The 27,732-nt window shown below is 51.5% G+C and overlaps 1 protein-coding gene across 2 annotated transcripts; it reads right to left on the reverse strand.

The window, feature by feature from the left end:
* Positions 1-207: 207 nt before the first annotated feature.
* CLN6 (CLN6 transmembrane ER protein) lies at positions 208-21,800 on the reverse strand. 2 transcript variants are annotated; one of them, XM_059180922.1, is made up of 7 exons: positions 21,560-21,798; positions 13,188-13,302; positions 7,047-7,145; positions 5,793-5,981; positions 5,409-5,464; positions 3,738-3,860; positions 208-1,873 (listed from the first exon to the last, which is right to left on the reverse strand). In XM_059180922.1, the coding sequence occupies exons 1-7, from the start codon at positions 21,643-21,645 to the stop codon at positions 1,603-1,605; spliced, it is 939 nt and encodes a 312-aa protein (XP_059036905.1). In that variant the 5' UTR covers positions 21,646-21,798; the 3' UTR covers positions 208-1,602. The 2 variants fall into 2 exon arrangements, with proteins under 2 accessions (XP_059036905.1, XP_059036906.1); XM_059180923.1 differs by lacking the exon at positions 5,409-5,464 and having other exon boundaries at positions 21,560-21,800.
* Between the last annotated feature and the right edge of the window lie 5,932 nt (positions 21,801-27,732).

Here is a 27,732-nt window from a genome sequence, read left to right on the forward strand (position 1 = left end):
TGAAGAGAGCTGGGACCGACTGGGAGAAGCCCTTCTTGTCCCCCACCCCCAGCATCCCACAGGGTGGCACAAATGGCCAGTGGGCAGTGGTGGCGCCTGCTCTCAGCCACTGACAGGCCTCACACCAGCCACTTTCTCCCCTGCCCCAGGGAACTCCCTCCTGCTGCCCAAATTCACACACGAAGCAAGCAGCAGCCACCAGCCAGGTTGGGCTCCACACTGGTCTTTATTCATACCTCTGCCTGTGGGACCCAGGGCTGGGGACCTCTAAGGGGGCTGCTAAGGGACCCCAACATGAAAGGAGCATCCGAGGCACGGGGCTCCCTGAGAACACAGGAGAGGAGGCAGGGCCTTGGGAAGGCAAGGTAGGAGGCCCCCTGAGATCCACAAGCTCACCGAGCCAGCACTGGCTGGAAAATGAGACGGGTGCGGGCAGCTGTGTGGGCAGATCTGGCCCCAAGACCCGGGGGAAGGTGGGCACTTCATTCCCTACTGGGAATGAAGCTTCCTTTTTCTGGAAGCAGGACTGCGAGCAGAAGGCATGAGATTCAGGCTAAGACAAGGTCTCTGGGGGAGAGCCTCCAGATCCCCCTCCTAACATCCTCCAAAGGCCCCCTGGCCCTATAATGGGGCTCAGGGCACACTGCAAGTGTTTGAGAATGCAGCATTCAGCTGCAGCTCAGACCTCCTGGTCAGGGTGCCAGGAAAGGGTGCCACAGTTACGGTGAGCAGCAGGGAGACAGCTTCGGGCAGAGGGAAACGGCGGTCAGGGGAGTGGGCTGGCCTCTGGCTCTCCAGAGTCGGGGCAGTGCAGCACTCCACGTGACGTGAGTTTGGGTGAGGATCTGCGGCGCACATACACTTCCCGGAGTAGCAGAGGGCGGTGACAGGAGAGAACAATCCGTCCATTCCAAGGCTGCCCCAACAACCAGTCCACAGACACACTTTGGGCCTAGGTCCCAGCCAGTGCAAAGGAGGCCCAGAGGAGGGATGTGCTTTGTTCAAGAATATGCAGGAAGTTAACTTAACCTTTGTAATCCGGCCTCCAGGGTCAGGGCAGGTCTGAGGGGTGAGCCTGGTGGCAGAAGACAAGACCAGTCCCCTCATGGCTGCTGCCCCGCCCACCAGGCCTACTCAGCATGGCTACCAGAAGCCTCCCTAGGAAGACACCAGCCCTGAGCAGTGAGAGTGACCCACTCCAGTCAGATGCACGAGAGGGCAGGGCCCAGACCTTGGCCTGGACATACGGCTTCAAACTATAGCCCAGCCTGAAAAGATCCAAACCAAAAGAGAAACTTGATCCACATAATTGCATATTACAATGAGGCACTCTGTACATATGTGTGTGCACGTGTGTGTGCACACACACACACGCACACAACCTGTCCTTGTGCACGTGTTCTCAGTTACCAGTTACACACACATACACACATCCCATCCATGTGCACAATGTGTATCCCTGTGTTACAACTGCACACACACGGGCAGATACACACGTAGGCGCACACACGCACACACACACACATACACTCCCTGCTCAGACGCGCTCTCTGGCCCATCGCCCACCAGGCAGAGCACTGCTGAATGGCTGGTGCCGGGGACTCAGCGTCGGCTGCTGACATGGAGGGTGTAGAAGGCCCAGGGCTCAGGGACATAGATGACACCCGGGTACTTCTTCCTGAGTACAGGGTCATTCCACAGCCAGGCGACCCACAGCGCCACAAGCAGGAGGGTGAGGGCGAAGGAATAAAAGAGGAAGAGGCCGTTGCTGTCCAGGAAGAGGCACTTGCGCTTCTGGTGCAGGACGAGGGCCAGCATGGCGAAGAAGGTGAAGATGAAGAGGATGAAGATCTGGCCCTCGGTGACCAGGTACCTGAAGAGGCCAGTGGGGGCGGTGAGGCTGGCGCTCTCTCTGCCCGGCCTCCCTCCCTGTACCCACATTCCAGGCTGCCCCCTGGTCAGGCAGAGCAGCTCATCTCAGGCGAGGTGGAGGGAAGCGTACTACTTGGAGCCACAGCCCATACTGATTTGGCTTGTACAGTAGCTATTTTTAAAATATGTTGAGTTTGTTACCAACATGTACATAACAGCAGAAAATGTGGATTTCTGGTTTCTTTGGTCACATCAGGCCTCTATTTCTGCTCAACAGCTGATTAGAGGAGAAAGCAGCTATCCCCTCTAGAAAGAGAATGGTTCTCTTTGCCACAGTCTCCACCATTTCCTATTGCCTTACTGGATGCCCGCTTGATGCCTTTCTGTTACTGGCTTATTTCCTACAGGCATTTGAGATTGGGAATGCAGCTGCAATTCACGGAGGCTGTCATTACTGTCTCCTTGATGGCTGGGACAGTCTCAGGTCTCCCAGGGTTCTCTGTAGCTCCTAAGGCAGTACCTAGCACATGGCCAGGAATCAAGTCACATCTGTTGGAGGGCTTCAGAGAGGCTGTTTGGTCCATGCCCCTGCCTCTGGAGAGAAACATGACGCTGACCCATTCCGTTCAAGGAATGACAGCTCTGCAACTCAGTGGCTGTGGAACCTCGGGGAATCTGCACATCCTGGAGCCTCTGCTTTCTTACTTAGAAAGGGGGAATAAATGGCCCTATCTCTCGAGACGTTAAGAGCTGACAAGAGCTGTGTACGCCTCTCACTTGGAAAAGCACGTTGTTCAACAAATGGCTGCTGTTCCTACTGTGGTTGTCTCAGCACTAATATGCTGCGCACGTCGAACTACTTTCCTTCTTGCTGTGGTTGCCACTCCTTCTTTTTCATCCTGTCCTCAGGGGCATACAGATTGGTCCTGGTTGACCCTCTCCACCCAGCCGGGGACAGACCCAGGAGCGGATCTAGGAAACTGGCCCTAGGAAAGAAGACCCTTTTCATTCTAAGGCAAGCTTCCCATCAGAGAAGGGTCCAGTCCTTTCCCAATGCTCCGGGAAAGCCTGTCCCCAGGGCAGAATTGACAGACATAGGGCCTGGCTGAGGCTAAGTCCTCTGAAATGGGAGAAGAGCTCTGAAAGGCACAAAGAAACCAGGGATGCCTGGGTGGCTCAGTGGGTTAAGCCTCTGCCTTAGGCTTGGGTCATGATCCCAGGGTCCTGGGACAGAGCCCCATATTGGGCTCTCTGCTCAGCAGGGAACCTGCTTCCTCCTCTCTCTCTCTGCCTACTTGTGATCTCTCTCTGTCAAATATTTGGGCTCTCTGCTCAGCGGGGAGCCTGCTTCCTCCTCTCTCTGCCTGCCTCTCTGCCTACTTGTGATCTCTGTCTGTCAAATAAATAAAATCTTAAAAAAAGAAAAGAAAAGAAAAGAAAGAAACCAGGCAAGAAACTTCCCCCTTATCTGTCCTTGTCACCCTCATAGTGCTTTATTGTTTATGAAGCCTCTTTTCCTCCTCCTAGATCCTCTCCATCTGCTGAGAGGGAGACAAGCAGGGGCTGTCCCAATGTCACAAAGGAGGAAACAGGCCCACAGGACTCGATGGGCTCGATATTACAGGTGGGCTCTACTGGGCTCCACAGTAGCTCTGGGGTTCCAGGAGGTAGGGCAGAAGAGCATGAGAATGGAGAGGAGCACTCAGGCCTGGCTTCCTGGTGACAGAGAGGCTACCACAAAGCAGTGCACCATCTCCACTAGACCCAGGCAGAAGCAGAGCCCAGAGTGGGACTGTGGCCAAGAGGACTTTTTATTACCACCCAGCTCCCTGAGTGCCCCCCACGCAGGTCCAAGGTCCACTCACCAATAGTACAGGCCACTGGGCACCACCAGGAGCAGGGCCACCCCTGGCATTGAACTCTCGGCTTTGGTGGGAGTGAAACAACCACTGAAGTACATGAAGAGGATGAGGAAGAAGGGGATGTACCTGCAACAGGGAGGCCGGGGCCTCAGAGGCCCGCCCGCCCGCCCCAGCGCCCCTCCACCCAGCCCTCGTCCCCACCTGTCCTTGCACCATTCCATGCCGGCCGCATCAGCATTTACCAAACGCCTGGTTTAGGCCCGGGCACTCATCCCCACCAGACTTCCCCGTGCTGGGGGCCCTGGGGGCGGGTGTGCAGGAAGGAAGCAGGAAGATGCGGCTTGCTCCCTGGCATATGCAAATCAGAGTCTCACAGGCTGTGGTGTGGGGAGGACCCTCCCACACGGCCCTGACCACCTCACTCCACGTGGGTGTGTGTGTAGGGGGTGCCTCTGTCTCATGCTGGCACTCCCCACACCCAGGAGAGGTACACCCAGCAGGGCTGAGGAGGGAGAGCCTCCAGGCCCAGGTTTAAAAAAAAAAAAAGAGAGAGAGAGAGAGAACCATACCTGCTGGGGTCCTCCAAGGGGCTCTGTGAAGCCCCCTCACCCATAAGCAACCCAGAGCCTCACCCTTCCCTACACACAGCATCTTACCCAAAAGTACCAGCCTCTCCTCTCCACAAAGGCTGCCTCTCCCACACCTCCTTCTCTCAGCTACCTTGTGTCCCCCTCCCACAGCCCCCGTTTGCTCCCAGCCCACCCCCTCTTCCTTCCCAAACATGTCTGGGCAAAGGCCTATCCAGGGCCCCTGGACTCACTGCCAAGAGGACCAACTTTGCCTGTTTAAAGTGGATCCTGGAGGGCTGCCTGGGGGCTCAGTCAGTTGAGCATCTGCTTTTGGCTCAGGTCATGATCCCAGGATGCTGGGATCAAGCCCTGCATTGGGCTCTCTGCTCAGCGGGAAGCCTCTTCTCCCTCTCCCACTCCCCCTGGTTCTGTTCCCTCTCTTGCTGTCTCTCTGTCAAATAAGTAAGATCTTAAAAGAAAAAAAATAATAAATGGATCCTGGAAACACGACTGTCGGCCTAGTATGACAGGAGCCATCCAACTCACTCAGGGGTGAGGCTACGGGGTGCAGAGCTTGCTGGCTGCTCCCCCACACCCTCTCACTGGCCCCAGCTCCTCCTGTAAGATGTGGGGCAGAACAGACAGCTGCCGGCGGCTGGGGCCCTGGCTCTCCCACGGCTGTGCACAGCTGGGAGGTTTCCGCTGCCTTTGGGGTGAAGGGGACCCCTCCCAGGAGTTTCAGAAGCTGGGCAGACAGCCCCTCCCCCCGTCAGTCCACTTGGCCCTCCTCGGCTTCACCCCTACCTCCACCCCCAAACACCGTGTCCTGACCCAGTGCGGGTCCCCCCTCGGTGCCCACCCACACCCCACCGCAGCGAAAGGGGCGGGACCTAGTCTGCGCCGCGCCCCCGCCCCAGGCTCCGGCCCGGCCAGGGAGGGACAGCCGCTTGCTGCCCTCTAGTGGCTGCCGCGGGCACCGTCGCGCTGGGACGCGCAGGGCCTGGCACCCCACACCCAGAGGCTTGTGCAGTGTCCTCTGGGGCCGGACCCGGCGCCCCTGGGGAGACAGCCCCGCTGGCGCTGCCTTCCTGGCCCCGACACTCACCACATGGAGTGGCCCAGGTACTCGTCGTAGTAGTAGAGCAGCTCGAAGGAGTCGATCTGAGGGCGGTGGGCATGGCAGGTGAGAGCAGCAGGTGCGTCAAGGCGGGTGTTGGGGCCCACGCGGCCCACCCTTGCCCGGGCCCGGCCCTTCCTCCAGCAGCCCTCATTCCCCACCCTAGTCTTGCCCTCTACTGCAGGGCACTCGGGCAGCAGCCAGTCAGGGGCCCCTGCCCGAACTGTCAGAGGCATCATAGCTCAGCGGGTGCCTCCCCTAGCAGAACGTTTAGTGGGTCAGGCTCAATGACGGCTGGGGGCCACCTCTCTGGCTTCCAGGACAAACTGTGCCAACAAGGCTTTACATGCTGGGTTGGGGAGGGCGGCTCACCAGCGTCTCTGGCTTGAGGTTCCTGATGATGGGATTCTCTCGGACGGACAGGTGGTGCTGGTAACCACTGAAGAGCAAGCGGTGGTTCACGGAGTCGCCCACCAGGTGGATGCTGGCACCCATGACGAAGGTGATGATGCTGAGGTAGATCATGGCACGTGGCAGCGTGCGAGGGGACCGCTCCATGAGCTGGGGTCAGAGGGGCGCCGGAGAGCGCGATTTAGCCTTCACCACAACAGGAGACAGTCCCTGGTCCCTCCCCCATGCCTGGGGTCCATGGATGCCACCTCTGAAGAGTCACTCCAAACTGGGTCCCTGCAGCAGGCTGAGCCAGCCTCCACAGTCTCCTAGGATCCTCGTGAAGCCAGCATGAGTTGGGAACCAGCACCCCCGTTCCTCAGAGAGCACCCCCAGCTGCAGAGGGACAAACTGACTGCCAAAGGTCACACACTGACCCTGTCCTGGGAGTGACAGCCAGGCCTTCAGCACAGGCACCCAGGCCTGGCCCTCTCCCCACTCCCAGCTGGGCCTCTGGATGGCTGGGCTGGTTCAGCGCTGCAGGACCCTCTCATTTCAGAGCCACTGGTCCATGGAAAACACCCAAGAAATGTCAGGGAAGTGGGATGGGGAGGATGCTTTGGAAAGGAAACTTTAACTTAAAACTCCTCTGAATTCTAATTTTATACCCTCTTACTTTTTGTGATTAGACACATTTTTCTAGAAACAAAATAATGGGGATGGTAGGTGGCGACAGTTGTTTTAAGAGCCCTTATTTGAACCTGCAAAGCCGGCAGCCCTGGCTAGTTCTTTGCTCCCAGGGTCATCTCCAAGTCCCGGATCCCCAGGCCAGAGTAGAGGTCACCTCTGTTGCTTCCACCTGGACCCTACCTGCCTTCCCAACTTCTCCCCAGACAACCAACCCACTCACTCCCTCTGCCTCAGCCTCCCCAAATGTAGTTTCACAGCATGACCCTGTCTTCAGGTCCTTTTGGTTGACCACCTCTTCTACATCATTTCCTGGCACACAAAGCTGACGCCCAAATCAAATATCCTTCCCTGGGGAGGGCCTCTCCATCCCTCCTGGCCAGGCCTTTGGTGTGTCCCTTGATCACAGCCTTCACCCCCCAAGCTCAGGCAGGGTAGGCCTGCTGCCATATCTGCTTCCAGGACTCCCAGGGCTTGGCACCAGCTTCCTGCCAGAGAAGGAGGAAGGAATGAGGGTGGGAAGGGAGGGCAGGGAGCCGGGGACTGTACCTTGAGCAGGAGGAAGGGCGTGATAATGTTGTAGGCCATGTGGAAGTAGTCCCCCACGCTGGGCTTGTTGAGTGGAAACCATTCGAGAGGGAACACCAGCTGGGGAGCAAAGGGAGGAATGGTGTTCACTCAGGCAGAGCCCCACAAGACCCTCAGGGAGTCAGCCCCCACCTCCTCCACACACACACTTAACTCTTTTTGTGATCTATGGGGATCCTCTGGGCAGCTCTGGGGTACCCAGACAGAGAAACTGAGTCCCAAAGAAGATAAATGGACCTGTCCCCAGGCATACTAGTAGATGCAAATCCAGGGCCTGACTCTGGGCCCCCACCCTAAATGGGTACTAAATAAATGTCCCTGGTACTGGTCTGGGAGCTGGAGGCTGATTTGGGACTTCATGGTGACGTCTGGTAAGTCCTTCTCTTCTACAGGCCTTGGTTTCCCCATCTGCAACATAAGAGATGTGACCTAGGTGGTCTCCTTGGGCCCTTAGGGGTCTGACAGTTCAGGTCCTATGATGATGAAAAGGTCTCCTGACCACGAGGCCCCATGCTGTATGCACTGAGCAGATGGACTGCAGGCGGACTGCTTCCAAATCAGGTCAAAAGTGTCCATTAGGAAACAAGGAGAAAGTAAGTGAGTCCTACAAAGCAGCTTCATTTCTTTCTTTCTCACCTTCCCTGAGATAGGAGGCAGGCCAGGGGCAGTTCCTCTGCCTGGGAAGCCCTCTCTTACTGGTCTGCCCCAGTGAGTCCTGGCCGTGTCAGTGTGAAAACCCCCGTGCCAAGTCAAAACATATTATCACCCCCAAAACTACACTTCCAGCATCTGTTCATTGAGAACACAGGCAATGACTACAATTTTCAATCCAAATTATAAATATTTATCTCTTGGGGCGCCTGGGTGGCTCAGTGGGTTAAAGCCTCTGCCTTCGGCTCAGGTCATGATCCTAGGGTCCTGGGATCGAGCCCCACATCGGGCTCTCTGCTCAGCGGGGAGCCTGCTTCCTCCTCTCTCTCTGCCTGCCTCTCTACCTACTTGTGATCTCTGTCAAATAAATAATGAAAAAAAAAATCTTTAAAAAATAAAAAAATAAATTTATCTCTTTTAACTCAGAAATGCCATGCTGGGTGCCTGGGTGGCTCAGAGGGTTAAGCCTCTGCCTTCGGCTCAGGTCATGATCCCAGGGTCCTAGGATTGAGTCTTACATCGGGCTCTCTGCTCAGCGGGGAGCCTGCTTCCCTTCCTCTTCTCTCTGCCTAATTGTGATCCCTGTCAAATAAATAAATATAATCTTAAAAAGAAAAAAAAAGCCATGCTTGTTAAAACTAACCCGCAAATATAAAACTCCCAGGACACAGGGTCTGTTCCTCTCTTTCTTTCTTACTCAGTGTGTATCTCTGTATCTTCATCTATATCAAGATAGATATGCTGGATATATAAACCACATCTTCTTTATCCATCCATTTGTTGATAGACACTTAGGGTGCTTCCATCATTGGGCTATTATAAATAGCGGGGTACATACCTTTTTGAATTGGGGTTTTCATTTTCTCTGGGTAAATACCCAGTAATGGAATTACTAGATTGTATGGTATTTCTATTTTTAATCTTTTTTAGGAAACTCCATACCGTTTTCCCCAGCGGCTGCACCAATTTGCATTCCTACCAACAGCACATGAGGGCTCCCTTTTCATCCCATCCTTGTCAACACACTACCCAGCCATAAACAGAATCTTCCCATGTGGTGTATACACACAATGGAATACTATGCAGCCATCAAAAGAAATGAAATCTTGCCATTCGCGACAACATGGATGGAACTAGAGCGTATCATGCTTAGTGAAATAAGTCAAGCAGAGAAAGACAACTATCATATGATCTCTCTGATATGAGGAAGTGGTGATGCAACATGGGGGCTTAAGTGGGCAGAAGAAGAATCAATGAAACAAGATGGGATTGGGAGGGAGACAAACCATAAGTGACTCTTAATCTCACAAAACAAACTGAGGGTTACTGGGGGGAGGGGGATTGGGAGAAGGGGGTGGGATTATGGACATTGGGGAGGGTATGTGCTTTGGTGAGTGCTGTGAAGTGTGTAAACCTGGCGATTCACAGACCTGTACCCCTGGGGATAAAAATACATGTTTATAAAAAAATAAAAAATTAAAAAAAAAAAAAAAGAATCTTCCCATTTGCAGCAATATTGATGGGCCTAGAGGGCATCATGCTAAGTGAAATAAGTCAGAGAAAGAAAAATGCCATGTGATTTCACTTATATGTGGTATTAAAAAAACACAAATTTCAATGAACAAACAAACACACAAAGAGAATCATAAATACAGAGAACAAACTGGTGATTGATTGCCAGAGGGGAGGAAGTTGGGGGATGGGCAAAACAGGTGGAGGAGACTAGGAGGCACAAACTTCCAGTTATCAAATACATAAGCCACGGGGCTGAAAAGTACAGGATAAGAAACAGCTTCAGTAGTGCCGAAATGGTGCAGTACAATGCCCTCACTTAGTGTGGCACGGCATGATGTACAGAACTGTGAGGTCACTATGTTGCACACCTGAAACTAACTTAACACTGTATGTCAATTATACTTAAATTTCTTTAAAAAAGATACATACAATGGCTGAAATACTCTTTGTGATAGCAAAATACTAGGGACAGGCTGACTCTTCAACTAATGAGGACAAGCTCAATATATCACAGGGCATCTTTGCTACAGCAGGTGAAGTAGCCATTATCAGAAATAACACCTGATAGCTACCGACAAGGGAAGGCAGCCATCGTGTATTCTAAAATAAAGCTAGCAAGTTGTAGAGCAAGGCATAAAGTAAGATCTCATCTCTGTTAGAAAAGGAAAAAGAATATATAGTATGTTTGCAGAAGCAGAGAAAGGGGCGGGTGCTTACGCCCCCAAACCGTCAGGGGCGGGCCTGGAAAGGGAGACTCTAACACTTCTGCTCACACCCAGGCATTAGTGACTTGTTACAACCACTACATACTACTTTTATAACTCGCACGAGTTCGGTTTTCGTTATTATAGATTCGAGAATGTCGTGCCTACATTTCAAAAGCTCCAGTGTATATATGGGCTTCTCAAGTGTATACTCTCCTAACAAGCCCACTGATGTTGCGGGGCGGGCTGTGGCAGGGATTCACCCTGCAGGAGACCACCATGGCCAGCTGTGGCTGAGTCCTAAGGAGCGAGAGCAGGGGACAGCCGGGAGCCCGCCCCAGGCCTCATTTTCCCCTCTCCACAGCATCAGTGTGATGCGCAGCTCCTCTGGCCTCCAGTCCGTGGGACTTCATGGCAGAACGGGGCTGGGAGCAGCCAGGCCAACCAGCCTCCTTAGAGATGAGAGAAACAGAGGCCAGCAGACAGTGACTTGCCTAAAATCACCCGCAGAGGTAACCAAGTACACTGACTCCTGGCTCTTTTTTTTTTCTTTCTCCCACGCTTAAACAGCATGTAAGCCTTACAGAGTCTGCAGGAAGGAGAATCAGCATCCACCCCAAACCCACAGTGCAGCCAGAATGGCTTTTTTAAAATTTTTTTTTCTAAATATTTACTTATTTGAGAGAGAGAGAGAGTGCATGCGCATGCAAGAATGAGCTGGAGCAGGGAGAAAATCCCAAGCAGATTCTGAGCTGAGTGTACAGCCTTGACTCAGGGCTTGATCCCAGGACCCCGAGATCCTGTCCTGAGCCAAAATCAAGAGTCAGCTGCCTAACGGACTGAGCAACCAGGCGCTCCAGAAGAGCTTTTCGTAAACCCCTTCCAGTCTCTGACCCATGTGTACAAGGTGTTGAGACTGTCACTGACCTGCAGTCAGGGGGTACGCACACCACTGCCACACCTCTCCTCTCTGAGAGCAACCTGGGTCGCTGGCTGCTCTAGGGCGCTTAGAGCTGCTCTAGGGCACCTAGGATTCCTGTGTCATGGCCAGATAATGTTTTCTATACCAGATACTGAAAGTTGTTCTACTCAGTCCCTACCGCTGGACACTGAAGTCATGTCTGAGGTAAGCAACACTGCAGTACAGAGGCTATTGTCTTCTTGTTGATTACACCTTTCAGGGTAGATTCTTGGAAGGGGTCTTACTGGGTCAGGAGGGATGAACATCTTAGGGTTCTGGATATATCCATGACAGGAAGGGAGTAGGCTCTGGGACTGGATATCTATGTGCTGATGCTGGTTCTTCCACATGCTACTTGGGTGACCCTGAGTCAGTGAGCCAGTGACTTGCCCTCTCTATCCTGAGTCTTCCCATCTATAAAACTGAGATTAGTAAGAGGGCTGAGCTGAGGATTCAGTAAGTTTAAACACATACAGAGTTTAGAACAGAATGAACACTCAGTGTACATTAACCACTATTTCTACTTTCCCATTATTATTATTATGATCGTTATTCCTTCAATAAAAGTGCATTGAGGGGTGCTTGGGTGGCTCAGTTGGTTGAGAGTCTGACTGTCTGACTCTTGATTTCAGCTGTGGTCATGATCTCAGGCTCCTCAGATGGGCTCTGCATCAGGCTCCATACTCAGCAAGGAGTCAACTTAAGATTCTCTCTCTCCCAAAGGGGAACCCTCCTACACTGTTGGCGGAAATGCAAGCTGGTGTAGCCACCTGGAAAACAGCATGGAGGTTCCCCAAAAAGTTGAAAATAGACCTACCCTACGACCCAGCAATCGCACTATTGGGTATTTACCCCAAAGATACAAATGTAATGACCCGAAGGGGCACGTGCACCCAAATGTTTATAGCAGCAATGTCCACAATAGCCAAACTATGATGTTCATCAACAAATGAATGGAGAAAGAAGATGTGGTGTATATATATGGAATACTATGTAGCCACCAAAGGAAATGAAATCTTGCCATTTGCAACAACGTAGATGGAACTAGATGGTATTATGCTGAGCAAAATAAGTCAATCAGAGAAAGACATTATCACAGGATCTCAATGATATGAGGAATTTGAGAAACAAGACAGAGGATCATAGGGAAAGGGAGGGGGAAAAAAACCAAGATGGGACTGGGGAGGGAGACAAACCATAAGAGACTCTTAATCTCAGGAAACACACTGAGGGTTGCTGGCGGGGAGAGCAGTGGGGGAAGGATGTGGTGGCTGGCTGATGGACATGGGGGAGGGTATGTGTTGTGGTGAGTGCTGTGAATTGGGTAAGACTGATGAATCACAGACCTGTACCCCTGAAACAAATAATACACTATATGTTAATTTAAAAAAAGGAAAAAAAGATTCTCTTTTTCCCTCTGCCCCTCCCCCACTCATGCGTGCACACCAGTGCACTCTCGCTCTAAAATAAATCAATCTTAAAAGAAATAATAAAAATAAAAATCCCGGAAGCACTTATGCTAGGCACTGTTCTCGGTGTCTAGGTGTCATCTTGACAAAGTGCTTTCCAAAAGGGCTTTGTTAATGTGCTTATTACTAGCAGGTGCAAGATGTCTGTTCCAATGCTGGATATGGTTATTGTCCACACACGTATACACAAATTAACAACTTGGTTCATGGTGATGTCTCACTCAATTCATTCTCATTCTGTTACCTATTTATCTATCTACCTATGTCCTTATTACAAGCCAGGGGCTTGGGTGCTCTTCCAGTATTAATCTCTCTGGAGGCCACCACTGTCCACTGATGCATGGAATATCCTGGAGGGAAGGGCATGGTGGCATGAGATAGCGCTAAGACTTACCTGAGGCTCAGAGTCACACATAACATGCAAGATCAGCCTATACTCTTTACCTCCAGAAAAACGATATTATACCAAGGCCATGGGGATGCTCTGCTTTCTTTCTCACACCCCATGGTATGACTTGGTGATTTGGTTAAACCCGGGTGTAAGGCGTCGGGGAGGGGAGTGCACAGCATTCCTGTTTAGAGCCACTAGTTCCCCTGTGAGAGTCAGGGCACAATATGACTATGCAGGCCCCCAGGACCCTGGCTTGCTGACACAGTCACAGAGCTAAAGGACATGTAAGCATCCAGGCCTATTCTTGCAGTTTACTATAGGGAAAGTGACTTGTCTAAGGTCACTTAGCTAATTTAAGTCACACTGTGTCCTCACTGCTGACAGGGGCTCTGTCCATGGCTTCACACTCACCATGGCAATGGGGCGGCCAAAGTCCAGAATCCAGTTCTGTAGGGTGAAGTAGAACCAGAGGTCAAAGTGGAAAGGAGCTGTGCCAGCAGCTTCGTCAGCCTTGACGGCACTGTGCCTGGGAAGGAACCAGACAATAGGGGTCAGCTCTCCTCTCCTCCCATGAGAATCTTCCCCCCGAGATGAGCCACAGAGAGGTATGGGGATTGGAGGGCAGGAGGATTAATTTCTAGGAAGAGTTTTGTTGGAAATACTGGCTCCGAGGCCAAGGGGAACGTGTCTTGGGAATGGACTCTGGCTGCCCTGATGTTAGCTTAGCTTCTCTGTGATTCAGGAAACTGCCAAACCAGAATGGGGCACTCTCACCTCCAGAATGACCGGAAAAGGAAATGGGTCAAAGGATGCAGTGTGGTTGAAGAATGGGAATCATGATGATGGATGACAGCAGTGAGTCTGTATCACACACTTACTATAGTCCAGGCACACGGCAAGCATTATTTCATTTAACTCTTTTCATCCTCACAGAAATCCTTGGAGGTTGAAATATTACCCCCATTTTACACAGCCAAATATTTAAGCCTAGATGATTAGGCTCCATGGTATCTCTGCCATCATCATGTCCACAGTGACTGGGCCACCAGAAGGGCATGAGACCTGAGCTGAACCAGTCAGAGCCCTCTAATGAGATCAGCCTTATAGACCACAGACTGGGATCAATGAGCCCTTTCCCTCAGTTCCTGAACGAGGAGGAAGTAAGAACGGGGCTGCTGGTGTTACTCCTCTCACTAAACCACAGTGCAATGAGGCAGCAGGGGACAAGCTAATGCAAGACACATGGCAAGCAGTGGAATGCCATCTGACAACACGTCTTTGGGTGCCTGTCCCTCCTGCAAAGCAGTTAGCCAACTGCTTTTTGCAGAGGAGCTGAAGTTCAAAGGCCAATGCACATGCCACCTCCTCCAGGAAGGCTTCCCTGATGAAGCTTTTCCCAAAGCCCCACCAGCCCCACTATAGGGGTGCGCCATCTCTAACTCTCAGACTAGCCATGACATCATGGGCCTGGAGTTTTGCTTTTACCCAGCCCCTCAAGATGAGTGACTTTTAAGGTTCCCTCAACTCACCCACCTCCTCATCACAGTCCAAATCCTCTTTACAATGTCCCGACACACCTTGCATGCCTCCAGCGACAAGCAGCCTGCTACTTCCTGAGATGTGTGAGTTTTATTGTTCTCTCTGTGCCAAGAACAGAGCTGTGTGAGTGGCCCATGTTACCCGGAGTTCTCAGCTCAGCTCCTGGTTTATGCTTAGCGATTACTGGCTGATTTAGAACCATCTCAAGGCGCGACTGGGTGGCTCAGGTGTTAGGCATCTGCCTTCAGCTTGGGTCGTGATCCCAGGGTTCTGGGATTGAGCCCCACATCAGGCTCCCCCCTCAGAGGGAAGCCTGCTTCTCCCTCTCCCGCTCCTCTTGCTTGTGTTCCCTCTCTCTGTGTCTCTCTGTCAAATTAATAAATAAAATCTTTTAATTAAAAAAAGAGGGGCACCTGGGTGGCTCACTCAGTTGAGCATCTGCCTTCGACTCAGGTCATGTTCCCAGGGTCCTGGGATCGAGTCCCACATCGGGCTCCCTGCTTGGCGGGGAGCCTGCTTCTCCCTCTCCCTCTGCTGCTCCCCCTGCTTGTGCTCTCTCTCTCTCAAATAAATAAACAAAATCTTTTAAAAAAAGAAAAAATTAAAAGAAAAATTAAACCATCTCAATTACTAGTTACTCATTCTTTTTACTGGCAGATACTAGCTGAGAGGCAGCGACATGAAGGTCTTCCTCTTCTCAGGGCTACTGTTGCTTCTGTAATCCTTTTCAGCCAATTGAAGAATGGCCCACAGGGGGCTGGTAGAGCAGCCCAGAGGCAGAGGGGCAAGCTCCTGGGGAGGGGGTGTGTGTGGGGGGTTTCTCATCATCCTCTGATGGCAGGCATCCTCTGACGGGGTGGGTGGGGGTGGGCCTTTCTTGGGTCAACTAAGCCTTCCTGTCCCTTCTACTTGGTGCCGCGCCACCCCCCCCCCCCGCCCCAACTGAGTACTGTGCTTCACCTGCATCATCTCACCGAATGCTTGCAGCAATACTGGGAGGGAGGTCCCCTCTTGTGTGATGGATGAGGGTACTGAGGCTTACAGGGGCTAAGTGCTTCAATCACCCCCACAGTAAGGCTCTAAATCGACGACTCCTTTGGTCAGTCTATTTCCCACTCCATGCTTCTAGTAAGAGATGATGTTTCCTTGGCCACAGGGAGTGCCGGCGACCTAAGCCAGCCCAGGAGGACTTTACCAACTAGAGGTGGTGGAAGGAGCGCCTTTCTTTCTGGGATGCTTAGGATGCAAGTTCAGGGCTGCCTGTGGCCCAAGGTACCAGCCTCAAAGGACAGTCAGGCAAGAACGAAGCCTGCAGAGAAGACCAGGGAAAGGAAGAGGAACAGCCCTGAGAGTTCTGGGCAGCCCCCATGTAACGAGTTGGCCACAGGAACTAATACATTCCTTTTTGCTAAGGGCACTATAGTTCACACTGGCTTTATGTCACTTGCAACCCAGGGGTTTTGAACAGCATAATAAATTCAAACCTATATGAACTCAAGAACTGTGTTTCCTCTTCTGTATTATAATAAACTATGTGCCATATGAAGAGATCAAGACAGAGAGGGTCAGTAAGGCCTGGAGTGGCAGGCAAGGCCTGCATGAAGGAAGAGAGCCTGAAAGCATGGATGGGTGGATTTAAGAAAGCAGAAAAGCAGGAGAGTGGGCTGGAAGGCCTCGGTGGGAGGGAGGAAGGCGCTGCATGGAGGTGAAGGCCTGGACTTATTAACAGAGAGGAAGAGAAGTAAGGGACTAGCTGGGCTTCAGAATGGGCAGATAGAAACTCACTGTCAGGACTGCTCTGAGATGGGTCTGAGCGGAGGGACTGTCTTAGAGGGTCCACCTGCCCTTCCTGCCCTGTCAATCAAGGCCTCAAAAAGCAGATGGTGAGAGCACCTGGGTGGCTCAGTGGGTTAAAGCCTCCGCCTTCCGCTCGGGTCATGATCCCAGAATTCTGGGATCGAGCCCCACATCGGGCTCTCTGCTCAGCAGGGAGCCTGCTTCCCCCTCTCTCTCCGCCTGCCTCTCTGCCTACTTGGGATCTCTATCTGTCAATTAAATAAATAAAATCTTAAAAACAACAACAACAACAACAAAAAGCAGATGGTAGAACCTCCAGGCCTGAAGAACTTGGTAGGAGAAAGAGGATAACAACCCTCAGTGTTTTATTCTGGAAACCTCCAAATTGGGCAAGGAGTAGGATGTTTGCTACAGAGGAGAGAAGTATTTTGAAAGCCTGGGAAGCACTTAGATATGGGTCTCTGGAAGCTGTGGATAACTAGCATACACTAGGGGGTCAGTAACTGTTTCCTCCTCTACCCAAGGGGGCATCTCAGCTAACGAGGATCCCTGTCAGTAGTCCAGCCTGGCTTAGCAGTCAGGAAGAAAAAGGGCAGATACAGGGCACTCGACTTGGAAATCAAGACTGGTTAGCATCTGACTGGTTTTCTTCAGTTGGGACTGTGACCACTGGAAGCAGATTAGGGAGGGTGAAGGCATCCTCTCCCCTAGTCCTTGTCCTGGGGATGAGCAACCTCAAGCCTGTCCCAAGTTCCTGACCACAGACTTCACCTACTGGGCCCCCAGCCTGTGCCAGCTCTTGATCTCAGTCATCAGAAACTGCAGCCGAGAACACCAGTGAATGGCAGGTAACCCAAGACAAGGATGGCCTTCTCTCCCCTCCACAGCTTTACGAGTCTACCATATGGGGGGACCTGATACCATGACAGGTGGGGAATACATAACATACAGCTGAAATATTCAAAGCAGTCAGCATCTGCAGGACTGTCTGGCAGAAAAGGAAGGAGTCAGTCATGGTGGAGTCAAGCAGTGACTCATAAATGGGAACTACAGAAGGATTAATTTCGGTTCTACATAAAGAATGGTAAAATACCTGACACGAAGGAAAGCCTGAACAAGAAAATGAAGGCAAATAATAAGAGGGGAAAAGATAAGGCAATTAGAAACCCCAGGAAAAACAAAAAACAATATAAGACAGCATATGGCACTGTTAAACATTCCTCGGCTTTGTAGAGAAAGTTTACATAGCTTGACTAACAAAAACACTGTATACAGACTTTCAAAGCTTAGAATCCATGCACACCCAAAACATGGAAGACAACTATGCCTAAGAACAGCAGGTAAATACCATTAACCTTGAGAACATGAGAGTAGAACTAAAGAGTATATGCGTTAGAGGAGAGGGTAAGAAAAGTCAAATGTTAGGGTAGGGGACTATTACTCTCCTCTGAAAAAGGAATCAAGAGATAGCACCCATACTTCCCAAGAAAGGAAATAATGGTGTATGCATGTCCCCTAAGGCTACAAAGGTTAACAGAAGAACTAAGAATAGTTTAAAAACTGAGAATAGATGAAAAGAAACATCTTGTGAAGATGAGGGAGGTAGAAGTGAGGCAAATCTAACAGGAAATCAGCAAATATTATCGTAGAAGCTACAAATGATAAATCAAGGGGCACCTAAGTGGCTCAGTTGGTTAAGTGTCTGCCTTTGGCTCAGGTCATGATCATGGAGTCCTGGGATCAAGCCCTGTATCAGGCTCCCTGCTCAGTGGGGAGGCCGCTTCTCCCCCTCCCACTGCTGCTCCCTCTGCTTGTGCGCGTGCGCACCGCCCCCCCCCCCAATAAATAAATAAATAAATAAATCTTTTTAAAAATGATAAATCAAGAAATGGCAGTTAAGCATAGCTTTTAAGAATATGGACTTCGCCAATGGGAAAAAGACAGTCTCTTCAACAAATGGTGTTAGGAAAATTGGACAGCCACATGCAGAAGACTGAAACTGGACCATTTCCTTATACCACATACAAAAAAAGACTCAAAATGGATGGAAAACCTCAATGTGAGACAGGAATCCATCAAAATCCTTGAGGAGAACACAGGCAGCAACCTCTTCGACCTCAGCCACGGCAACTTTTGCCTAGAAATCTTGCCGAAGGCAAGGGAAGCAAGGGCAAAAATGAAGTACTGGGACTTCATCAAAATGAATCGCTTTTACAAACAGCAAAGGAAATAGTCAACAAAACTGAAAGACAACTAACAGAATGGAATAAAATATCTGCAAATGACATATCAGATAAAGGGCTAGTATCCAAAATCTATAAAGAACTTATCAAACTCAACACCCAAAGAACAAACAATCCAATCAAAAACGGGCAGAGGACATGAACAGACATTTCTGCAAAGAAGACATCCAGATGGCCAACAGACACATGAAAAAGTGCTCCACATCACTCAGTATCAGGGAAATACAAATCAAAACCACAATGAGATACCACCTCACACCAGTCAGAATGGCTAAAATTAACAAGTCAGGAAACAACAGATGCTGGCAAGGATGCAGAGAAAGGGGAACCCTCCTACACTGTTGGTGGGAATGCAAGCTGGTGCAGCCACTCTGGAAAACAGCATGGAGGTTCCCCAAAAAGTTAAAAACAGAGCTACCCTACGACCCAGTAATTGCACTACTGGGTATTTACCCCAAAGATACAAATGTAGGGATCCGAAGGGGCATGTGCACCCCAATGTTTATAGCAGCAATGCCCGCAATAGCCAAACTATGGAAAGAACCTAGATGTCCATCAACAGATGAATGGATAAAGAGGATGTGGTGTATATATACAACAGAATACTATGCAGCCATCAAAAGAAATGAAATCTTATCATTTGCAATGACCTGGATGGAACTAGAGGGTATTATGCTGAATGATATAAGTCAATCAGAGAAAGACAAATATCATATGATCTCTCTGATATGAGGAATTTGAGAGGCAGTGCAGGGGGAATGTGGGGCGTAGGGAAGGAAGAAATGAAACAAGATGGGATCAGGAGGGAGACAAACCATAAGAGACTCTTAATCTCACGAAACAAACTGAGGGTTGCCGGGGGGAGGCGGGTACAGATGGGGTGGCTGGGTGATGGACATCGGGGAGGGTATGTGCTATGGTGAGTGCTGTGAAATATGTAAGCCTGACGATTCACAGACCTGTACCCCTGGGGAAAATAATACACTATATCTTAATTTTTTTAAAAAAGGATATGGACTTCAGAGACCACCTAGGTTCATATCCTAGCTTTGCTACCAATCAGATCTTGAGCAAGTTCCTAAACCTCTCTTGGGCCTCAATGTTCTCATCTATAAAATGAGTGGTAACAGTAGATCCTATCTCAAGAGCTGTGGTTGAATTATTACATGCAAAACTTTAGAGTGGGCTCTGGTTCATGGAAAGTGTTACAAAGTATTTGTTGATATTTAAAATATGAATTTAATTCTAGCAGAAACGGCTAAGAGATGCTATATAGTTACCTCTGGTGCCAGGGAAAGGTGGAACGGAGAACCACTGCTTTTTACTCTAAGCCCTTCTGTGCTATTTAACAACAGGCATGTATTACTTTGATAGCAATACAGAAACTATCAACAGAGCAGGCAGAAACCGGAATGGGCTACTTTGAAAGATAGCGAACCCTGTGTCATTAGAGGCATGTAAGCAAAGCATGGATACAGCGGAGGAAGTCCAAGCATCTTAGGAACCGGACAGGTTGATTCTACCTACTGTCTTAAGCAACAGTGATACTGAAAATGGTCCTACAGGTACGCTACAAGGGTGGTGGGGAAACCCTGGAAGTGAGTCAGTCCTTGTGCCACCCCCAGGGAGCACCCTGGCTGGAAGTGAGCTCCTACAGGAGGAAAGACGAGCACTACTCCTCAGCAGCCCAAGTGGAACAGAACAGAAGCCCTGGGTTTAGACCCTGGCTCTTGCCAGCAAATGATGTCACCTCCCTGGGCCTCAAACACAAAACGTTTTTGCACATATACAAAATATGTATATGTTTCCACATACAAAACAGGAAAAAGACTGAGTCAGATACTGCATATGGAAGCCCCACATATGAGATAAAGTGGGATCATATCTGATACCCACAGGTTGTTCTAAATGGGCCACCACCGTTCAGGGCAGTCAAAGACCCCTAAGTTGAAGAGGATCCAGAACCCAGATGACCCTCAGTAGCAGGATAAAGAGCTATCCGCACAGCCAAGTCTCTCAGACTTCCTCCCTCATACCAAATCATACCACCAAATTCCTAAAATTGACTCTGAGCACACTCCTGCTCAAAAACCTTCCATGGCTCCCCTGTGCTTACCAGAAAAAGGCTGCATTTTTAACCTACCATTTAGGGCTGGAACTAGAGTGAGGCAAGTGAGGCACATAGGGCTTAACATTTAAGTAGGCACAGGGTGCTTGAGAGTGAGCGTCTTCTTAAATTTCCTTAAAACCTGCAGTCTAGGCCTTCACTCTAGTCCCAGCCCTGCTGCCAGGAAAGGCCCTTCCCAGTCAGTCCGCTTGCCTTGGCCGCTGTACACCTGAAAGCTCCAGAACCACTGACCACTTGACTCTCCCCAAACTTTCCACCACCACCTCCCCCCACTGGAAGAGGCTTTCCTCGGAGTCCTCTATTGAATACTCGGAGACTAAGCTCAAGTGCCACCTCCTCCACGAAGCATTCCAAGATGACCTCTCAGCCTCTCTGGCTTCCCGTCGCCCACCTCTTTCATGCCTCCACAGCACGGGGCACACCGAAGATGCTTTCTGGCCCAGGATGAAGGCTGAATGGAGGGAAAGACTAAAAGGTGGTTTCCGAGCTTCTTCTGCCCCTCCTGGTCTCAACTACATAAACCTGTAACTTCTTCCTCTTAGTGAGAGAAGGGAACAGCCGAACGTTTGCGAAAAGCCCTTCGTCGTTCTTTCTCAGGAAGGGAGCTTCCACACACTTCACTGTCTCCCGAATCTCCATTCTCACATTCTTGGGATAAGAAGCGCGCCTCCCCACTGGCACCAAAATCCAACTCCTATTCCGCTTGGAAGGACCCCAAGAGCTCGGTGGCGCCCAGGGCGTGCAAGTGCGTTGCGGGCAGTGTGCGCCGGGAACCTGGGGCACGCCTCCCCCACCCCGAATTTCTTGGACCCCTAGACTAGTATCGTCAGAGGCTTGTCCCAAGCCGGCCCGGGAGGCGGGGGCTGCCGAGCCTGCCTGGTCCCGGGGCGTCCCCAGGAAGAGAAAGGGCTGTGGAGACGCGGCCCAGGCGCCAGGGCACAGCGAGTGCCGCGCAGAGTAATCGGACTCCGGCGGCAGTCCCAGGCCCACCCGGGGCTTCCCCAACCCAGTCCCTGCCGCCCGCCCCGCGTCACGTGGGGGCCGCTGCCTTGCTCCCCGCGCCGGCGCGCGCCCACCTAGCCTGCAGGAAGGAGGCGCCAGGCTGCGTGGCCGCGCCACCCGCCGCTCCCGGATGCTGCCGCCTCCGCGCCGCTGCCTCCATGGCTGCCCCGCCGGCGACCGGGGTCTCGGCCCGCTTTCCGACTTGCGGAAGCACTGTGCCGGCCCCGCGGCAGCGGCAAGCGCAGACACCGAGCGAGGGGCGGACCGGAGCGGATGGGGGCGTACGTGCGAGGGAGCGCGCAGCCCGGGAAGCACGGGCGGGGGCGGGGCCGGTGCGGGGGCGAGGCTCTGGGGGGCGGGGCCGGCGCCGGCTGGGAGGAAGGAGAGGGACGCGGGGAGGGACTGATGGAGCGGGGGAGGCGGAGCGCGCCCTGCCAGGGCTTCAGGGGACTTCCTAGTGGTGGCGTTCCCGGCGGGGAGCGGGGCCCCGCCCTGCGCGCGCGACGCTTGTAGTGTGGCCCTGTGGGGGCTGGGCGTTCCTGGGGTCGCCGATGACGTCTGGGAGAGAATCTTGGCCTTGGCTGGCTGAGGCCGGGATACTGGTGGAGCGGGGTTAGGGGTCGGCATAGGGACCTGGGGTAAGACTCGCTTGATCCAGAGGCTAAGGCTGGATTTCCCTTGTCCTTGAGGACAGGGGCGGGGGGGGCGGAATTATGTCCTCCCACCCTGCGCTACGCGCTTTCCTTTTTCAGATGGAAGATGTCGCTTCATAAAATGACACCTCTATGGCACTTGACGCTAGGAATTAAATAATGGGCGGGATTAGAGGGTAGGGCAGAGAGGAGCCGCGAATTCTTAACAAGTTGGGGTGACCTGGAGTGGATTGATGCAGATTCTACTTATGGATTTGTCACTCTCCTGGACTTTGTGGCTTTGGAAAAGTCACTTGCTCCCTCTCCCTTCCAAATATATATTAACTCCCTGCTGTGAGCAGCTCACCCTGCCGACAAGAATGACAAACCCAGCTCTAGTAAGGCCTACACTGGTGGCGGGAAGGGGGCATTGGTAAAGGGTGTGGTGAGAATAGTACTGAGGTGTGAATATAGACTTGGAGAGGGTGGAATCAGACCCGGCTTCTGGAAGACCAACATCCCAGTTGTGACTTTGGACTTCTGAGCTGACAATGAAGTCTGAGCAGCCGTGGAGGGAACACAGGGAGTGTAGCAAAGTGTTCCAGGCAGAGGGAGCAGCCAGGCAGGAGGCTTAGCATCTAGAGAGAAGCTGTTGTCTGGAGGAAAGAAAATTTCAGCCAGAGCAGCAGAGTGCAGGAGGAAGGGCAACGGGAGGTGGCCTGGGAAAGGGTTCAGATGAAGAGGACCTCTGTCCTGGGAACAACTGGAAGCAGTTCAAGAGTTCTGGGGTAGGGAAGTAGCACCATCATATTTGCATTTTAGTGTGGGGTAGATGAGAAGAGGCAGGACCAGAGACCCCCAGGTGGAGCACATGACATGCATTTGTTCTAGTGAGGGTCCTGCACTGCTAGCAGCCACGGCAGCAAGGAGAAAGTTGATGACCTCAGGTGTATGGAGGGTACCATGGTGGTACCTTGGGTGTCAGGGGTGAGGAGAGAAAAGCTCAGGCTCTGGCTAGGTTCTACAGCTGGGTGGGTGGTGGAGGCGTCCTCTGGGAAGTAGATTAAAGCAAGTTTAGGATAAATGAGAATTCTTCCTTGGAAGAATACTTGAGGTGGGTCAGGAAGGCTGTTGGGCCCACGGATCTGAAGCTTAGGCCAGACCTAGGAACAGGGAGCAGACTGCCTGGGTTTCAATCCTGATATTGGTCCTAACTAGCTGTGACACTCGGGTAAATTGCTCAACCCCTCCCAGCCTCAGTTTCCTCATCTGTGACAAGGAGAAGCCTGTTGCATCTACTGCACTAGGGCTGTGATGATTTCATGACGTCATGGAGATGGAGTGCTTGGCACAGAGCCTCACGCTGGTGGGTTTGTTCTTTACCATAGTCTGACCTTGAACCTGATGTTTCCTGAGCGAGATGATGGATTTGAGCCCATTTCCATTCCATTTTCTTGCCTGTGCATTCCTATGGCAGACTTTTACAGAGTTTTATTCCTTCTCATTTTGATCAGAGCTCATGTCCTATCTTGGCTGTGACTAGGGCCTGTCTTGGGGTCATTTTCCATTGGCACCCCCCCCATGGTGCACAGCAGCCCACAGGCTGCACATCCTGGTGCCCATCCCAGCCCCACAAAAGGGCACACTGGCTTTATAGCTTTTTTTCTTTCATTTGCTCCGATGTCCCTATTTTGCAGCAGAGAAAGCCAGTATCCTGACTGAAATAGCATCCCCAAGGTCAGCCAACAATGCTCAGACTGGATCCCAGATTTGGTTTGGGACAGTCTGCTCTTCCTTCTACAGATTGCTCTATGTATATGCCAAAAGAAGGATTGAGGCATCTGACTCTGACCCCAATCTCTTATTCTCTGCTGGTTTTGCAAGCCTTCTGGGCTTCAAAGGAAGGGGCATGAAGTGCCTATGATGTAATATCAAATTAATAACACCAGGGTTGGGCTTCCAGCCATTAGAGGATGAGGCTGTGTGGAGGAAGCTTCTCTGGCCCATTTAATCCTCCAATCCCTTAAATACTAACAAATCTACCTCCCATCTGGAGCCTGCAGCTGCGCCCTGAATGGAGGGGAGCCCAGGCTAGCAGCAGGGGCCAGGCCTGTCCGAATGAACATGACGAATACCGTGGCCCCCCCAACCCCCCGCCCTGTGGGATTATCAGTCCCTCTCTTTCCTGTCCCACCAGAGCTCCTTAAGAACATTATCTTCATGTCCTCTCAAATTGCATGGACATTTGGTGGGGGGGGGGGCATCTAGCATCATTGATGCTCATGGTGGCCACCTCAGCAAATCTCTCTGTCCTCATCTGTCTCACCCCTTTTCCTCACTGCAGCTTCCCTGGCACTGCACTCCCTCACCAAGTGGCGGCACACACACTCTGCCTTGAGCTCTGCTTCTAGGGAACCTGGGCTAAGGCAGCATCTGGCAAGGATGCTCAGAGTAGAAAGCAGATACAAGTGGGGCCACTCTGAGTGAAGAGAAATGGGGCCCCATGGGGCCATCCCTTTTCCCTCTATACGGTTTCCAAGGTGATGACCCAGGCACCTCGACTAGGGCTCCCTGGCAAGCCTTTGATCTCATCTATTTCTGTCACTCAGCAGCCGAAGCAACTGAAACTTAAAGTCACACAGCAAGTTAGAAGTGAGGCCAGACCAGAATCCGGTCTCTTCACTCTGAAGCCGGCACTCTTCCTTTCAAATCCATTTAAGAACTTCTGAAAGTGTTTCTTTTTCCCAAGCATCTCCCCACACTGGCTGCCAGGGAGACTTTGAAAGCCCCATTACACTGTAGCCACCACCTGGGAGGTATGACACACACAGCCACAGGGGCAGACAAAGAGGAACTGGGACAGGGAAAAAAGGTAGTCACGAAACAGCTGGTCCGAAGACCTCTGCAGGCAGGAACCAGGGATGAGGTGTGTTTGGAAGGCTGCACGAGGACAGGCTCCAGAGAAGAGTAGGGGACAGGCCTGGGGGGAGAGGGAGGGACCACAGAAGGAGCTGGAGACTGGCCTCCCCTGTCCACTGGTATTGCCTGGGGGGGCACCCTTGTCTGGGCTGAAGTTGCCCTCCAGGAAGCTGGGAGGGTGACCAGAAGTCACACCGAGGGGAAGGAGACAGAAAGAGGCGCTTGCCTCAGGTTGCCTTCATGAAGATTCTTGGGACTGAGACTGCTATAAATAACTGGGGACAGGTTAATGACCAAGGGGGATTGTATAGAATAGGGATACAGGGACATCTTAAGAAATCGAAGCACAAGGATACAGCTGGGTCTTGGAGAAGAGATGAAACCCAGCGCCTGGGTTTGGAGGACTCAGAAAGTCACTTTCCTCCAACCCCGTTTCTGTTCCATCTTTCTGTCTCCCTGAAGCCTGGCCTTCCCTGCATCCTAGGGAGCATGACAGCAAATGGCCTCAGCCAGCAGCTTCCAAGTACACCTCTCTTCCAGGGTGATGAGCAGAATGAGCCCAGAGTCTTCTGGGCACAATTCTAAATCATCAGGGAGGGATTCTGGTTGGTCTGGCTTGAGGCAGGAGCTAACCCTGGGCCGGCCAGTGAGGCCAGTGAGGTTAGGTTAGGTAGGTTAGGTGGTACCTAACCAGGGCTGCTCCCTCTCTGACCTGACGGGTAGGGGAAGAAAAAGGGGAAAGTTCACTGCCTTGGGCTTGCACCTTTGAACAAAATCTCCAAGCCAGATTCTGCGCTCTTTTCCAACTCCTTAACAATCTATGTGTGGCTATAAACTCAAACCTTGTCCAGAAGCCTGCCTCCCCCGGTGCAGCCTACAGGTGAATTGGGCTCAGCCAGCCCCCTCGCCCCCACCCCCATCTGTTACTGAGAGCTGGAAGAAGCTAAGAGGGCCCCAGCCGCCTGCCACAGTCCTGATGTCATATCCTTAGCGCTGAAATGAGCACTAGTGAAGTTTACTTTGGTTTGATTTTAGACTTTTTTTTCAGTCAGGTCAGTGGGCCTCAAAAGAATTCCCAGGGACCTTTTTCTGAGCCTGTGGTGGGAAAGGCTGTTGGAGGCCTCTAGAACCAGAGCTTATGTGGGGTTTTCTGCTTCAGGAGTCCGTAGTTTCAAAGCCCAGAAAGGAATTCAGGGTTCTTTTCTTTCAGTTCTAACTAACATTTATTGCACAATTACTGTGTGCTATGTCCTGGTCTCAAGACTTTTGAAGATTTTTTTATTTTTTATGATTTTATTTATTTATTTATGGGGCACCTGGGTGGCTCAGTGGGTTAAGCCTCTGCCTTCGGCCTAGGACACGATCTCAGGGTCCGGGGAATTGAGCCCCATATCAGGCTCTCTGCTCAGGAGGGGGCCTACTTCTCCCTCTCTCTCTGTCTGCCTCTCTGCCTACTTGTGATCTCTGTCAAATAAATAAACAAAATCTTATTTATTAATTTGAGAGAGAGCAAGAGTGGGAGGTGGGAGAGGGAGGCGGGAGGGGAGGGGCAGAAGCAGATTCCCTGCTGAGCAGGCTGGATCTCAGGACCCTGACTCCCTGACCTGAGCCACCCATGTACCCCAAGGGCTTTATGTATAGGATTTCATTTAATCCTCACAACTACCCTAAGGGGTAGGAATAACTTTTCTCTCATTGACAGATGAGGAAACTCAGGCACAGAGAAGCCAAGTCACCTGGCCAAGACCACACAGCCTGTCAGTGGTATAGCCCTTCCTTTGGGGCCCTGTGGAGTTCAGAATCCCCTACATGAACCAATGGGATGGGCCATGCAGGCCTGAGGGAGTCTTTCCCACGGTCATAGCCAGCAATGAGTAATAATACCTGCTTCTAAAAGCGGTTGAAGAATTATTATCCTGAACTCTGTGTTGTAGGACTCTGAAATGTAACCACCTATGGGAGTGTGGCAGAGACCCAGAGCTGTTAGTCTTCAGAAAAACTTAGCTTCTTAAAGTATCTCCATAGGCCTGATCCTTTAAAAGTAGGAGAGCCCTTCAGCGGGTGGACAGCTTGCTGCCGAAAGTGAGGGCTTTGAAGAGACAAGACTTAGGCAGGATCTGGCCCTTCTGGGTTGATTCAGGGCTGTGTGATCCTGCAACAGTGACCCAAGCTCTCTGAGTCTTGGTTTCTTCCACCTACAAAACGCGGACAATGATAACAGCTGCCTTGCAAGGTCCTTGGGAGGCTCCACGAAGGCGGTAGAAGATGGACAAGTCGTGCTCATCATCCTGGTGGCAAGAAATATGTCTCCTGGGTGGGAAGCTCTGGGAAGGTGATGCTTACTCCGCAGGAAGCGCTGACTAGATCAGCGGCGCCTCCATGGCTCAGTCGGTGAAGCCTGACTTGATTTCAGCTCAAGTCATCATCTCAGGGTTGTGAGATCAAGGCCCATATCGAGCTCCCCACTTAGCGGGGAATCTGCTTGAGAATTCAATCTCTCTCCTTCAGCCCCATCCCCCAGGGGTCATCTGAAGGACTTTGGGGTCCCCTTGAGCCACACCAGGTGGTTCCACATCATAGGACTGACCCAAATTCCTTTCTGGGCTTTAAACCTGTGGACTTCTGAAGCAGAAAACACCATGTAAGCTTGGTTCTAGAAGCCTGCAGCAGTCTTTGCTGCCACAGGGTCAGAACGA

Source organism: Mustela lutreola, chromosome 7 (genome assembly GCF_030435805.1).
Source record: "Mustela lutreola isolate mMusLut2 chromosome 7, mMusLut2.pri, whole genome shotgun sequence".
In the NCBI taxonomy this organism is placed as follows: Eukaryota; Metazoa; Chordata; class Mammalia; order Carnivora; family Mustelidae; genus Mustela; species Mustela lutreola.

Coding starts and splice junctions, on each gene's coding strand:
- CLN6 (XM_059180922.1), bottom strand. CDS start 21,645: ATGGAGGCAGCGGCGCGGAGGCGGCAGCATCCGGGAGCGGCGGGTGGC. Junction 13,303..21,559: donor GCCTCCTTCCTGCAGGCTAG/GTGGGCGCGCGC, acceptor GTTCCTTCCCAG/GCACAGTGCCGTCAAGGCTG. Junction 5,465..5,792: donor ACCTCAAGCCAGAGACGCTG/GTGAGCCGCCCT, acceptor CACCGCCCTCAG/ATCGACTCCTTCGAGCTGCT.